General features: G+C 52.5%; 2 protein-coding genes across 5 annotated transcripts; one reads left to right on the top strand and one right to left on the bottom strand.

Moving 5' to 3' along the window:
* Positions 1 to 1,845: 1,845 nt before the first annotated feature.
* Slc49a3 (solute carrier family 49 member 3) lies at positions 1,846 to 11,192 on the top strand. 4 transcript variants are annotated; one of them, XM_021645633.2, is made up of 10 exons: positions 1,846 to 2,355; positions 4,560 to 4,652; positions 4,908 to 5,121; positions 5,308 to 5,384; positions 5,857 to 5,994; positions 6,081 to 6,197; positions 6,555 to 6,707; positions 6,970 to 7,127; positions 7,425 to 7,534; positions 8,249 to 11,192. In XM_021645633.2, the coding sequence occupies exons 1-10, from the start codon at positions 2,206 to 2,208 to the stop codon at positions 8,530 to 8,532; spliced, it is 1,494 nt and encodes a 497-aa protein (XP_021501308.2). In that variant the 5' UTR covers positions 1,846 to 2,205; the 3' UTR covers positions 8,533 to 11,192. The 4 variants fall into 4 exon arrangements, with proteins under 4 accessions (XP_021501308.2, XP_021501307.2, XP_060237097.1 ...); XM_021645632.2 differs by having other exon boundaries at positions 4,494 to 4,652; XM_060381114.1 differs by lacking the exons at positions 4,560 to 4,652; positions 4,908 to 5,121 and having other exon boundaries at positions 2,236 to 2,355.
* On the bottom strand, positions 8,952 to 15,390 carry Myl5 (myosin light chain 5). Its single transcript, XM_060378866.1, is given in 4 exon segments — positions 8,952 to 9,119; positions 9,556 to 9,648; positions 10,877 to 11,025; positions 15,315 to 15,390. Coding segments are annotated over 4 exon segments (486 nt in total).
* Between the last annotated feature and the right edge of the window lie 101 nt (positions 15,391 to 15,491).

Here is a 15,491-nt window from a genome sequence, read left to right as displayed (position 1 = left end):
TCCACAGACCAGGCTGGCCTCAAACTCAGAAATCCACTTGCCTCTGCCTCCACAGTAATGAGATTATAGGCATGTTCCATCATTACTGTAGCTTATTGTGGCTTTAATTTGAATTTTACTGGTTAGCCAATAAAGTAAGTCATTAATGCTTATTTGCCATCTGTGTTCTCTTCAGTCTTTTTCCCATATGCTTATCTGGATTTGAAATAACACCTTTGTTAGATATGTGGTTTGCACATATTTTCTTGCAATCTCTGTGCATAAAAAGCTTTGGGACAGGTGGCTGTGGCACACACCTTTAAATCTAGCACTCAGAGGGGCAGAGGCAGGTGGATCTCTGTGAGTTCTAGTTCAGCCTGCTCAACAAAGCGAGTCCAGGACAGCCAAGGCCACACAAAGAAACCCTGTCTTGAAAAACCAGTAACTAGATAGATAGATAGATAAAGTTACATTAACCTTATAGGCCAATTCAGAGAAAACAATATTAGCGGACATGTGGAGTTTTTCAGTACTTGAGTAAGCTATGCTTGTCCATTTCTGTAGGTCTTTGCTGGTTTCTTTCATTAGCGCTGTACAATTTTTAGCATATAAGTGCTATACCTGTTTATAGCTGGGTATTTAGCATATAAGTGCTATACCTGTTTATAGCTGGGTATGATGAGATTATGAACATATTGCTTCTCATTTTGGTTTTCATATTTTCCACACTGGTAGTGTTTAGGAAGGCAGCTGTTGCTTGCGTACTGATCTTACACTTGATAACTTTGTTGAACTCACCTACTCAGAACAGGGGCCCTAAAAGAGTGGACGGAGGCGGGTCACAAGATTTTCTTAAACAGAGATGTGGCAATACAGGAAGTAACAGAGGTGATGGCCCCATTTGGTGGTAGGCTTCGGTACTACCTAAACCAGCAGCTGGGGACAGGCAGGTTCCCACCTAAGCTAGGGCCCTGAACAGTGAAGCCTGAACTGCCCTCTCGGTCTCCCAGGTAGAACGTCAGGAAATCAAAGTCCCAAGCCCAAGGTGGCTCCAGGACAAAGGGGAAGTGAAGGAGGGGGCAGGTCTTCAGGGTGACTGCAGATTGTGGCCTGAGGGTGAGCAGGGGTGAGACAGATGGAAAAGGAGAAGGGCAGAGAAGAGGGCAAGGAGCACGGCCTTCTCATGGGTCTGAGAGAGGACTGCCCTTTTCAGGGTATCACCAGGGTTTTGCTGCTTCCTGGACGCGACTCCACCCCGAAATGGGAAAATCCACCTGACTTGCACACACATCTGACTTGTCACACCTGTATGGTTCACAGATGGCACCATCCAATATTGAGAAACAACAGGAATATTGGGAGGTAGAGGCCAGCCTAGGCTACACCAAATCTCTAAGCCCAAGAAATGAACAAAAAGGAACAGCAATCCGGAGGGCGGAGACCATAGGGATGTGTTTGACGGAGAAAAAGCCTCCTCACCCAGCTCTTCCCTGCTTGGCCTCCCCCTACTCCCCCACAACACAGCCTGTTCCGCCCCACCAGCTCTTCCCTCGGGACAGGGCGGTTGACGCACTGGGCTTCTCTTCAACCAGCCAGGCCAGACAGCGGCAAGGGTCTGATGACTCTTGTCATCTGCTTCAGCCCACAGTCAGATGGCTTCCGACCTCTCTGCCAGGCCTCTTTCTAATTACAGAAACCAGCTGCCCCTACCTACTCAGCCCAGCTGTCTCCCGGGAGCAAAGACAAATTAAAGAGCCGAGAGTGTGGCTGGACGCTGCCTACCCGAGGGCGGGGGTGGCTCAGCCTGGCTCAGCCTTTCCTCCTCCTTCACCCCGCCCCTCTGTCCTAGGAGGAGTCTAATGACAGGCCTAGATTGGAAAACCGATTGCAGTCTCTTCCTTCTCCTCCTCCAGGTTGGCCTCAGGCTTTTCGAGGCTCTTTCTTAGGACTGCAAGAATTTGGGGGAACTTTCCAAACTTTGCTGAAGTAAAGACTTACCACCGCGGGCGTCTTCCTGGTGCAGGCCACACGGGCTGTAGTAAAAATTACCTCTTAAGGGAATTTCTCTTCGGCCTCTGTAGGAGAGTAATCCTGGCTTTTTCAACCCAACTTGCTCTGCGGGGCGGGGACGAACCAGACAATTCCGCCCCGCCTGGCCCCTGGGACATCCTACCCAGGCGCAGCGCTTTGCAGTGACATGCACGCCGGCAGCCTGCAGACACCGGGATGGCCGGAACTGTGGAGGATGGGCTGGAAGCCTGGGCCGGGTCGGGAACCTCCGGGATCGCCGGAGACGCATCGCCTGGTCCCCGAACCTACGCGCGCCGCTGGGTCTTCTTGCTGGTGGTCAGCCTCCTGAGCTGCTCCAATGCCATGGTACGAGGGCGCTGGGGCGAGCGGGGCGGGGTCTCTCCAGCAGCCCGAGCGCCAGCTTTTGCTCAGTCGCGGGAACCGACTTAGAGGTTGTAGGAACAGGGGCAAGTGCCTGTCCCGCCCGGGATGGACCAGCCAGGGAAACAGGTCTGTTAGTCTCAGTGGTCTCAGCCCCGCAACTTGTTGATTTCTCTTACTCTCCCTAGCCCCCAAATGCTGATGGGTCAGGGCCCCTCCCTCCTTCCCTCTTCATCCCGCTGCCGTGTGCAGGTGGACTGCAGGGGATCGTAGGCGCTTGAGCCTGAGTGGAGGAAGAGTGTGGAGCTGCTACCATCTGCCGCTCAGAGCTCAACCTTGCACGTCTCTGCACGTGCGGCCGCAGCTGGATGGGCGGCACTGTTTGGGCCACGCAGCTCTGAGTTGTGACAAACAGCTCAGAAAGTACCGAGCGGGTGGGACCGTGAAGCCTGCTGGCCGCAGTGGGGTCCAAGGCTTTCCCTGTGAACCAGCAGCAGGCTGGTTCCCATAGCCTTTTCTTTTTCCCTGTTGTGCTGGTTGTGAAGAAACAGTTTTGAGTAAAGGTAGGTATAAGGTCTACTTTCTATTTTAATTGGGTTTCTTAATGCCTCTACTGCCCTTCTACCAACCCAACACTAAGTATGGGGAGAAAGAAGGTTAGTGGGGAGAAGAAGCGGAGTTCTCTTTAGCTGTCCTTATGCAGGCAGAATATTACCGCGATACTAAGAATTATCATCATCCTTGCTGGGTCCCCATTTTGACCAGCGGGTTCACGTTCAGCCATGCTTCCTGGAGCCCCTGCTCATTTGCCTGAGCTGGTTCTGCGAGAGCAGCCCAGGAGGGAGGCACAGCAGAGCCCAAGAGATGGCTCAGTGTTTAGCCAGGGAAGGAGATGAGCGGCTGGGTCAGGGAAGGCTGAGAGCCGGTTGAAGGTATTTTTATTCTCACAGTAGGAGAGACGGATGGATTTTTTTTTCTCCACACATCTGATATCTCTGCCACCTGCACAGACTTGTGGGACTTGTGAGGTGGGCTCTGCTTTTCTTGTTCAGCACTGCGGGTTCTGCTCTGTGAGGCCAGGCAGGTGGCAACTAGGCCTGCCTGGGGGGCTTTCTAAGCCAGGGAGGTCTATTCTGGAGGGTGGGGTCTGGGCCTCTGGCATCGTCAGAAGGATTCAGCAGAAGCTTGATTTGGAGCACATCCTTGTTGGGTCATATAGCCATCTGTCTCCTGGTGTAAGCTTGGTGACTCCTCTCCATTCAGCTTTCCTTACTTCTTCCAGAAAACCTCCTCAACTCCGTACGTACTCTTCTGTTTGCTGGGTGTCAGAGTCCTTCTACTTTGTAATGCCTAAGACGGGAGAATGTGTGCAGAGAGAGAGACATGCCATAGATTGATCTCATCTCTGAAGAAGTCCTGGGCTCCAGCTCTTCTGTGCATGGCTCTGTTTGGCCCCTCCTTGGTCCTCATGCATGTCCTGAGCCCTAAGGCTTCATTATCCATCCGGATGACTAGCGTGGCATCTCCACTATAAACCAGACCTCACAGTCTCCCCAGAATGCGTTTCTTATTCATCTTGTGTCAGCACATGGCTCGACCATGGAATTTGGAGCCCTGGCTGCCGTCTGCCCTCACCCCCACATCTCCCCCTCTGCCAGTGTGCTCTAGTCCTATGCCCTCAAGCGCCCTTGAGTGGGTCATAACGCACTCAGGATGTCCCACCCACTGAGATTCTGGCTTCTGTCTCCCGTTACTCACAGTCTCAGCTGCCCCCTTTCCTCTTTACATTCAACACAGTGCCTCCCAGGCAGTGGACGCTGTCTCCAGGCTTGCCTTCAGCCTCCTCAGAGAGCCAGGCTAATCCTAGTGAGGTTCATGGTCCACTGCTGGGCAGGCTGTAGGCCATGCCTGGCTGCTTTCCTGGTTGGCAACAGGGAGAAGGTGGTTCTCTAGCAGGGTGACCCAGATTGTCTGTTGGGCTGTGTCCCCATTGCCTTTACAGACACGCCAACACACCCCTGCTCCTACTATGAGCTGGCCAAATGAGGACCATAGGCTTCATCCGGAAGGGAGCTGGCTAGGTGGTGTCTGTGGTCTGTAGCTGACTTATGTGTCTCCCATAGCTGTGGCTCAGTTTTGCACCTGTGGCAGACACCATAGCACAGCACTTCTTCCTGTCCATGGATCAGGTCAACTGGCTGTCACTAATCTACCTTGTGGTATCCATCCCATTTGGCATGGCCGCCATCTGGGTTCTAGACTCTGTTGGGCTCCGAGGAGCGGTAAGTCAGATCTCGTCCCATACCTGTATGGGGTGGATGGGACCCTTTGACTCTGGGTGCAAGAGCCCAGTCTCTTCAGATTAGACTCCACCAGTCTTACCAGCTGGGCTACCCAGGCAAAGCAGCTTGCAGAGGAGGCGGGGCATGGGGGGCAGCAGGCAGGTAGATATTGGGGTTTTCCTATAAGTTAGGGACAGGCATCTGGGTGTGGAGGCTCTGGGCTGGCACATAGTTTTTGATGGTCCATTCCTGCAGACTATCCTGGGTGCATGGTTGAATTTTTCTGGGAGTTTGCTGCGTGCTGTTCCCTGCTTGGATGTCAGGATCCCCAATCCCTTTGCTTTCTTCATGAGTGGCCAGAGCCTCTGTGCCCTGGCCCAGACCCTGGTCGTCTCTTCTCCAGCCAAGCTGGCTTCCTTGTGGTTTCCAGAGCACCAGCGAGCCACAGCTAACATGATCGGCACCATGTGTGAGTCCTGGGATGGGACCTCTGCAACCCGGGCTCAGCTCACAGGCTCTGCTGGATGTCTGCACTGCTCCCCAGCCGGCAAAGGCCAGGGTGCCTGAACCAGGAAGGATTCAGCCCGAGGACTGGGGTGAGGCCTGTCACAGCTGAGCTGATGCACTGATTTGTTGCTGTTGTTTTTTAATCCAGCAAACCCTCTGGGCATCCTTATTGCAAATGTGCTGTCCCCTGCCCTAGTCAAGAAAGCAGAAGACATCCCTATGATGGTGAGGGGCTCATGGTTATATTGCATGTGGCATGTGTGAGCTTGAGCGTGTACACACACACACACACACACACACACACTTATATACATATACTTGTACACAGTACATCTGGCAGTTGTCCCAGTGTATGGTCTATGAACGTATACATTTGGTGTATACCGACGCTTGTTGGTAAGGCACACCTGGGTGTGTGAGCATGATTTGCTTCTTGTGTGGGGATGAGTTTGGAGCCTTGGGAAGTTGGGCTGATGTTATCAAGGAGAAGCTCACCCTTGAGTGGTGTTCTGAGGGCTGGGCTCTCCGCGAAGCTGTGAAGAACAGCGGAGGGTAGAGTGACACAGCCCCCAGAGGACGAAGGTTTGCTGACTCTCTGGAGGCAGGAGGCAGCTGGTAAGGGGAGAAGAGCAGACCGAGACACGAAGGGCACTTGCTTCCGTGCGACTTCTTGGTGACACTCAGAACCTCTCCCCAGCTTGGCGCCTACACTGTCCCCGCTGCCGCTGCCTGTCTGTTGGCCACTGCTTGTCTGTGGGAGAGTGTGCCTCCAACCCCACCATCGACAGGGGCTGCCAGCTCGAATTCAGAGAGTTTCCTCTGCGGGCTCAAACTGGTAGGTTAATGTGGATTCCGGGGGCGGGGAGGCTGTGGTCAGAAGCCTGCTAGGGCTCCTGAGTTAAGGGCTGTTTTTCTCTCTAGCTCGTACAGAATAAGGCCTACATTATCCTGGCCACATGCTTTGGTGGTGGCATTGGTATCTTCTCTAGCTTCTCAGCCCTCCTGGAACAGATCCTTTGTGCCAACGGCTACTCCAATGTAAGTAGGAGCCCCGCCTAAGGGGTGGGCTCTGCCCCTGCCACTGCTGCTGCTCCTGAGCACTCCATTCACCCCTGATGGAGAGGACACCCTCTCATGGAGGCAGCAGTGGCCGCCTGTGTCGTGACCCCTGCCTCCCGGCACAGTGGTGGGTATGGGTGTCTCGTGGGCCATAAGCAATGCGCCAGGGTGTTTGGGGTGTCTGTGGCGACGCCCCTTCCCTTTAGTAGGATACGCATTGAAGAAAATCCATCTTAGAAGGCAGCTTGACAGGGTTGTCTACCTCGCTCCTCTGAAACTGCCCTAGTGTGGCTCCCTGCCTCCCGATGGTTCTCAGCTTTCCCTCCCCACTTCCAGGAGTTCTCAGGCCTCTGCGGAGCCCTCTTCATTGTGTTTGGGATTTTGGGGGCACTGCTTCTAGGCCTATATGTGGATCGGACCAAGCACTTCACTGAAGCCACCAAGATAGGCCTCTGCCTGACTTCCCTGACCTTCGTGGCCTTTGCTCTGGTGAGACTCACCAGGAACAAAGACTGTCTACCCAGGACGGAGGGACACCAGGGCAGGCGGGTGGGTGAGGGGCAGCAGGTTCAGTGGCGGCTTGCCAAGAGCAAGCACCTCAGTGTCAAGCCTGTTCTCTGCCTGAGGGTATCGCTGGCTAGGACTGGCCCTACTGTCACACTGTGTCAGCCAGTCTAGGAGCCCAGCGGGGGAGATGCCTTGTCTCAGTGCTGCCCCTGTTCCATCCTTCTTTGCCCCTTGTTTGTGTCAGGTGTCCCAGCTGCAGAGGCAGACCTTTGCCTTGGCTGTCATCTGCTCCCTCCTTGGGCTTTTTGGCTTCTCGGTAGCACCGGTGGTCATGGAGCTGGCAGTTGAATGCACGTTTCCTGTGGGTGAGGGGGCCTCAGCCGGTTTAATCTTTGTCCTGGGGTAAGTATCCTGGCTACCTCTCTTAGGCATAGACTCCTTCCCTTTCCCTCCTGGGCCACACGGCCCAGGCTCCTGATCCATGAAGCTAGGAACCTGCCTTCTCTAGCCAGGGATAAGCATGTACTAAGCACTTCTCTGTGCAAGCCTGGGCCAGCTGCAGGGCAGATGTGGATAGAGACAGTGTATTGCCTTAGGAGTGTGTTATGGTGGGGGGCAGAGATGTTGTTCCATTCCCAAGGTGGCTTTTGGTGTGGTGGGCAGGGTTCGCTGCCCAGGCTGAGGGCTCTATGTATCCAGGCAGGCCGAGGGCGTGCTCATCATGCTGCTGTTGACGGCACTGACTGTGCAGCGGACAGGTCCATCCTTTTCTACCTGCCGGCAGAGTGAGGACCCTCTGGACTGGACAAGTGAGTGTCTGTGACCAGGCTTTGGCACCAGACAGCTAAGACCAGACCAGGAAGATAGGGTACTATTGGGAGGCCTGGCCCTGTTGAGGATCTTGATTCTGGTTGCTCTTTGATGGCCCTGGGCAGGCACCAGTTGGTGTGAGTGTGAAATAGTATGGTCAGACTCCTGGGCTCTTCTTGTGGGTGCCCAGGACCCTGACGCAAATCCAGCATCAGTATCTCCACCCTGTGTGAGGTGTTTTTCAAAATCCAGGAAAATGGAGACTGAGATCTTAGAAAAGGCAGGGATTTTGGAGAGAAAAGAAGAGAGCTGGACAGAAATAGATATACAGAGAAACATAGAAATTTACATATATAGAGAGAGACAGGGGTAGAGAGAGACAGGGACAAATAGTCTATCTGGACAGGCAGAAGGGGTGAGGGTGTGGATTAGATAGAGACAGAGATACAAAGAGGCAAAAGAGACAGAGATTTGGGGATGAGAGTGGGTAGAGTTAATACACCCTGTATTATTATGTGACTCATGAGTCCTAGATTTTGGAAGCTGGGTCTGGGAACATCCTGAGGGCTGAGACCGGTACTGTTTCCCGACCTCTCTGTGGTCACCACCCCTGGGGTCAGCTGGGTCAGGTCTGCCGAGGCTTGGCTATGGTGGGAGCTGGGGGCTCTGGCTGCCTGGACAGTTAAAGGACAGGCCTGCGCTTATGTCCTTAGCGTCCGTGCTGCTGATGGCCAGCCTGTGTACCCTTTTCACCTGTGTCTTGGTGCTCTTCTTCAACACCCCATACCGGCGCCTGGAGGCTGAGTCTGCAGGACTCCCTTCACCCAGGATGTGTGCCAGGGAGCCAAGGAATGCAAGCCCCACCCAAGTGCCACCTCTTGAGAATCCTGGCTTGACACCGTCAGCTGACACCTTGAAGGAAGCTCCTGGCCCTGCCTCTCTCTCCAAAGGACACTCAGGATGGGTGGAGACATCTAGTGAAGCAGAGCCTTGCTAGGGTCTCTTTGATTGTGCCAGCCATTCTAAAAGCTCTGAAAGGGACACAGAGTCCTACACATACCCAGGGTATGACAGAATGGCTGTTTGGTCCTCACACAGACTGTGACTGAACTGGAAATAAGTGCTGGTGTATGGATACTGGTGAGTTAGAGTGGACCCTGGCCAGGCCAGACTTGTGGTGGCTGCTGCAAGGAGGGCCTGTGCAGGGGCAAAGGGAGTGAGCTAGGGACTCCTGGCTGGGGGAGCTCTGAAGGCTATGGCATGGCCACTCTTAGGTAGAGAGGTTTAGTAAGAGCTTGTCTCCACTGTATGACCAGACGCTGAGCCTGTTTCTAAATTAGCACAGAGGGCAGTGAGCTGGTCTGGGCAGAGTTGTGAGCAGAGGGGCCTCTGCTGGACATATGCCCTCCACAACAGTCACGGGCAAGTTTGTGTGTTCAGTGTTATTGAACTAGCTGCAGCTTGCAGCCTGAATGACGGAGCAGCTTCTGCTTCCTCCTCTAGGTGGGTAAGCGTGTAGCTCAATGCTTTTCAGTCTAGGTTGCCACCCACATCAATGAAGGCAAACTCCAGCATCTGATTCACCTGAGAGCGAGCCCAAGGTGGGTAGGGTGTTGGTGGGGGAAGTCAACTTGGTGGTAGTGGGAGGGGGAGAGTGAAGGTTCCTGGGCTCCAGCAGCCCAGAACCAGAAAACTGCATGTACTGAACTACCTTCAGTGGGCTCCTGAGTCTTGTCTGACCTGTTCAGAGGTGTAGAGGGGCATAGGGCCAAGGCCCAGGACAGGGGAGGGCCTGGGTTGTCTGCTAGGTGGGGTCAGAAGAGGCCTTGGAGGTGGGACAAAGAGGGGAGAAGGGAAGGTGTGAGAGAGGAGGATGGCGGGAAGAGGGGGGCAATGGTGGTGGTGGGAAGTCATGGTATAGAAGCTGGGACCAAGACCTTAGTCCTGCCTGTTAGTCTGCTGTCTCCATTACTGAGCTAGGCAGCAGCAGGGAAGTGACGTACCCTTGGGCGAATATTACCTCCAGCTGCCCTCTGATACACTTGGGCTTGTAGCAGCCATAGGAAGTGAAGTTGGTGGTTGGGCAAACCTCATCTGCAGTCGTCTTATTAGCCTAGAACATCAGTAGACCTTTGGTGCCGAGTGTGGAAAAGGGACCAGTTAGGCTGCTCTTAGGAAGAGCAGAAAGTCCCTACTTGGGCTCCACTCAGGAAGGCCTGAGACAGGCCAGCTCTCAGCCTGCCAGCGGCAGGGCGGCAATCTGTCCCTCTGGGAGAGTGCTGCCTCCAGCTGCCCTCTGATATATCTGGGTCTGTGGAGTGTGTGTCTTGCCAACCTGGCATCAAAGCCCAGGTGCCTGATGGTCCCTGGAGCCCTTCATGACTCACAGCAGGTACCTGATAGGGTAAAAGGCAAATGCGTGGGACACAAGAAGGTTTCCTTTCCCTAGTGCTATGTGTAAGCAATACATCTATGAGAGGGGCTTAAGACAGCAATAGAAGGATAGGCAATGACTTCCTTGGTAATGAAGACCCAAATGGCAGTTATTCCAAGGTTGTAGGGTGGTTATTTAGAGCTCAAGAGGGGATGGTAAGGTGGGCTTGGGGCCCAGGCACTATGCCTCCTCTCAGGGTAGGTGTTCCGCCGACGCCAAGCCAGCACACACTAGTCTTTGTGGATGCTGCCATTGGCATCAGTGTTGAGCATCTTGAAGACGTTTAGGTCTCTGTCGTTGTACCTGCCCACAAAAAGGTGTTTAGAGCCTGTCTTGTCCTAGAGCTTCAAGTGCTTAGTCTTGCTGTACCATCTGGGGAATCTTTCCTGTTCCTGGGCCCCAAGATCCCCCATTGTTCAATCTAAGGGGAAACTATTCTCAGATACCCCTGGGTGATAGATTCTGAGAGTGACAGAGGCTACATATAGCTAGATAGGAGGGAACTGTGTTGGGACTCATAAGGCTTGTGACTACTGAGAAAGGTTTCGCAAGAGCTGTCCCCTCAGACAGCTCATACGTCTAGCTGCAACTCTGTACAAGGACAGGGTGAGGGTATCATCCCAGGAGACTGGACAACTGCAGTGTGAGCTTAGGTAGCTGGCAGTGACATACTGTCTCCCCTAGCCAAGCCACCAGGAGGCTTTGTTCTGCCAAGGATGTTGCATTTCCAAGGCCTCATTCCACAGTAGTGGTCAAAGGCCCTGGTAGTCTGAGCTATTTTAGGCACCTATTTAAAATATCTAGAATTTTTTTTCAGCTTTAAATATCTGGAGTTTTAAGTACTAGAAACTAAACGCTGTCAGGTGGCTGAGCTGAGGACTGTCCCAGGGCAAAGCTCACTGTTCACTTTTCCAAACATGTTCAGAAACATGGTGAAGATGATGGGCCCTGAGGGCTCCTTGAGCATGACATCCACCTTGTTATCCTTGACATTAGTTTTGTTTGTTGCAAGCTTGTTGGTATAATGTTCTGTGGAATGTATACAATTTACCCTTGTTTATTCAAATGCTGATTTCTCTAATCCACTCTCTGGTTTCAATCCAGACATTGCATTGTGATGTTTATTCTAAGCATCACCTGTCTCAAGTTTGTGTAAACATGCTGTCATTTGTTCTCTGCTATTGTCAATAAAACAACCAGCCAGTGCTGAGCAATGGAGAGAAGATGGTGGGACATCCTGGACTGGAGGGGAGGAGAAAGAAGCGAGTAGAAGGCATCGGAGAGGAGAGATTGGGAGGAAAGGACTGGAAACTACCAGGAAAGGTGAACTGGACCTAAGATATGACTTAAAGCAAGTGTAATGTGGGAAATCTGAGTGGGAGGAAACTATTGTGGGCTTGGATGTTTGGGATGAGTAACTATTGCCCAACATTCTGCTCTAGGTTAATTAAATAAATCCCAGTCTCCGTGTGGTGATTTGGGTGTACAGCTGGTTTAGGAATAACCACTGTTTAACTAAAAGATAAATCAATAATAAATATTAATATTCAACAACACAAGCTGGACAGGGGTGAGGTGTTCAGTAGAACATAATGTCATCCTCAATTCCCTGTCCTTGATATTGACAGGTAACCCCACAGGACCTCCACCTGCCATTCCCAGGGCAGCTCCAGAGCAGTGCTGAGCACATGTAGATAGATGGGGGGCATGAGACGGAACCCCTGGCCCAAGTATGGCGAGAACAGGCTGGGGGCATTCAGGCTGCTTCAAATCTGTCTGCTGTGGAGAAGAGAAAGTTGAGGAAGATTTTCTGTTTTCAAATGTAGAGAAGGTGGGCACTAGGGAACCCCAATCCCAGCTAAAAAGTAACTGCCTTTACTAGCTTCTAAGGTAGGACCAAAAGCCCCCTGCCTTCCCCCAAGGAGTGTCTCATGGTAGGCAACTGAGACAGGGCGGGCTATGCGCCAGCTGAAGTGGCTTGGAGAGAATGGGAGAAGAGTTGGCATCTGCCTCTGAGATGGTGAGTAGGCCTACCCATACATACCCTCTCCTAAGCCCACAAGGTGAGCCTAGGGAGGTGTGAGGGAGGGGAATAGGGCTGGCTGTGTTATCCACTGGGTTGCTTCCCCAGACCCTGCCCAAGCCCACCCCATGTTCTTCTAACCACTCTGGACAGCCTCTGCCAGCTCTAAGCAAACCAGGGCCTTAAATAGCTACCCCGATGACAGAGTCCTTTGGAATAACTAAGGGAAACTAAAGAAACCTAGAGGTGGCCATAACACCCCCGAAATATGAGGGTGTGTCGGCTTTTAGGGGCAATGTCCTTGCTCAACTTGAGGAAGGGCTCACACCTACTCAGAGAAGTATGTCTTGTAAGCCCTCTTCATCAATGAAGCTGTCTCTGTATCCATGAGCGTGCAGGCCTGGGAGTCGTCACCACGCTTATTGCACTGCTGATGGCCAAGCTTCTCCCCAACTCCTACCCTTACCCCGACACCTGGCTCTGCCTCACAAAGCCACGTGTCATCCTGCGCCAGCTGTGTGAGGGGCTCCCAGAGAGCAAAGGCAGACTCACCGCCTACAACTTCCAGATCTGGGTCTGCTCAAAACTGGAAAGACACTGGGGGTGCACTCAGGGTATGCAGTGCTGGTTTCCTCTTCCTGCTCTTCCTGCTGTCTTGAGAGGCAGGAGTGCCAAGGATGAGGGCTTTCGGGCAACTAGGGGAACATTCGGGGACAGCCCATGTTTGGGGAGACTTAACTCACAGGATGGGGGAACTGTGGGCACTGGAGTGTCCGAGCAGCCCGCTCTGTCCAGTCCTAGAGGGCATCAGGGTTAAACAGACTCTAAGGATGCACTCATGCCTGGCATCCAGTTTTCTGGAGGCCCAGCCCCTCCCTCTTTCTTTCTAGGTTGTCACTGTGGCAGCTGTGGGCATGTATCTAGAGATACCCACAACCATTCTGTATGTTCACATGCACAGACACACAAAGACATCCACGTTTAACTGCTCTTGGATGCCCCTGCCAAGCACCTCCCTGTCACCACCTGCTCACCATGCCTGAGTCTTGCCTGCCCAGGATCCAGCTCCTGCCTGTCTTAAGATGCTCCCCTAAGACAGCTCAGATTTTGGTTGCCACTTCCTACAAGGACAGGATGAGGATGCCATTGCAGGGGACTGGACGATGCAGACCGAGCCTAGGTAGCCTGGTGGTAACCCAGAGACTCCTCTCAGCCCAGGCACTAGAACGTTTTATTCTGCCACAGATGCTAAGGCCTGCGCCACCTTACTGGCCAAAGGCTGGGGGTCTTTGTCCTCTAGGTGGCTGACCTCTGCCAGAGTAGCAGAAACCATAGGTGCTGAGGATAGAGCGCTATCTTTTCAAGACCAGTAGAGGTGCTGTGAATGGCTGTGACCCAAGAAAGAATTTTGTGTGTGTGTGTATGTGTGTGGTGGTGGTGGTGGTGCCGGAGTAGGGGCTGTTTTGTTTTGAGACAGGGTTTCTCTGTATATCCCTGGCTGACCTGGAACTCATCTTGTAGACCAGGCTGGCCTTGAACTCACAGATTCACCTGCCTCTGCCTCCTGAGTGCTGGGATTAAAGCCTGGCAAGAATTTATGTTTTGCTCTGTGTGTATCAAGATTTTCTTTTTTTCTTTCTTTTAAAAGATATATTTATTATTTATACAGCATTCTGCCTGCACACTGGAAGAGTGCACCAGATCTCACTATAGATGGTTGTGAGCCAGCATGTGGTTTCTGGGAATTGAAGTCAGGACCTTTGGAAGAACAGCCAGTGTTCTTAACCTCTGAGCCATCCCTCCAGCTCTGTATCAAACTTTTCAAGGCACTAATTTTACTTCCTGATTAAATGGCGGGGGTGGGAGGGACCTATTCTGACACTACTGCTGGCCCTTGTACCTGCTACCCTGGTACATTTCTTTTTTTTTCGTGTGTGTATGTGTGTGTGTGTGTGTGTGTGTGTGTGTGTGTGTGAAGTTCAAGGCAGGGTTTCACTGTGTAGCCTTGGCTGTCCTGGACTCACTTTGTAGACCAGGCCAGCCTCAAACTCCCAGAGATCCACCTGCCTCTGCATCCCTGAGTGCTGGGACTAGAGGTGTGCACCACACGCCCGGCTGCTGGAACATTCCTAAACCATGATGTCTTCTACAGTGTGCACGATCAGAGGTCCTGTCCCCCAAGGTCATAGCCTCAGTTAGAGACGTTACCTCAGACCACAAGGGGAATTACCAGGTGTGTGTTTGTCCAGGTGTGAGAATTATCACCGAGAGTAAAGGGCCTCGCTGGGCTTAGTTGGGTAGTAATCTCTGAATGTGAAAGGACCACAAGAGCCCAGGGAGGTTTAGTGCTGAGCCTGAGCACAGCACTAAAGATAGCCTGACATGGGGCATGTTTAGATTCTGTACACAGCTGTCCCCAACAGGTTCACAGTCTTCCCAGTGGTGTTCTGAGCTATGTGGAACCCCAACCACTTCTGCTGCGCCACAAATGACCCTGAGTCAAAGCAAATGCCAGGCCATTCCTGTGTATGCTTGTACACTGTATGCCTCCTCTGCCTCCACTCTTCCATGTAGCTTCTGTGTACCCAGCCCTCAACCCAGTCCTCTGGAGTCCCAGAGACACTTTCAATTTTGTAGCTTAAGCTGCTGAGGAGTTTAAGACCTGGTGAGGGAAACCTGTTTGGTCACCAAAGATTATCAAGAGCAAGAAAGGGAGGGGGCTCAGTGTGCAGATGGCCATGAGGGGTGAGGAAACTTGCTGGGTGGCTTGTAGGTCAGCATGACTTTGCAGCTTCCTCGGAGAGCAATGAGTTGGAAGGAGGGCAGAATCTGCCTTTCTTACCCAGGCTCAGGTAGGGATGGGTTTGGGAAACTGAAGATCAGACTTATCAAAGGCAAGAAGAGTATGGTGCACCTGTGGCATATGGTCTGGGCATTTCTATTCCACATTTAGGGAACTTTCGAGGATTCTCAGAGAGGAGCCCCAGGGCTTGGACTCCAGACCAGATGCAGGCAGTACCAGGCCCTAGGCCAGGGGCTCCTCTTTGAACTGCCCAGGATAGCTGAGCATCTATTGTGAGCTCTGTAGTTTTCCCAGCTGCATTTTATCCACTTTATAGTCTTAGCTATGTTCTCTTTACAAGTATGTACTCAATGAAGAGTCATGTAAAGACACCGCGTCCCCATGGACTGTGCACCTGTCCAAGCCCTGGCGCGATGAAAACCTGAGGGGGCTGGCTCACAGACAGCCTCAGGGAGATTTCAAGTCACTAACTGGGCATTGGGGCAAAGCCAGCCGATGGGTGACAACCTTACACCTTACCATGCCTGACTTGCACAAAGGCGGCATGCCGATAGTGGACACGGCTATTAACCACCTTATCTGCGGCTTGCCCCATCCCTGGACAATTTCTGTCTAGGCCAGTAATTCTCAACCTTCCTAATGCAGTGGACTTTAATACAGCTCCTTATGTGACACCAAACTATAAAGTTATTTTTA

The sequence above is a fragment of the Meriones unguiculatus genome, chromosome 3 (assembly GCF_030254825.1).
Source record: "Meriones unguiculatus strain TT.TT164.6M chromosome 3, Bangor_MerUng_6.1, whole genome shotgun sequence".
Classification (NCBI taxonomy): Eukaryota; Metazoa; Chordata; class Mammalia; order Rodentia; family Muridae; genus Meriones; species Meriones unguiculatus.
This window is presented reverse-complemented; position numbering and strand designations above follow the sequence as displayed.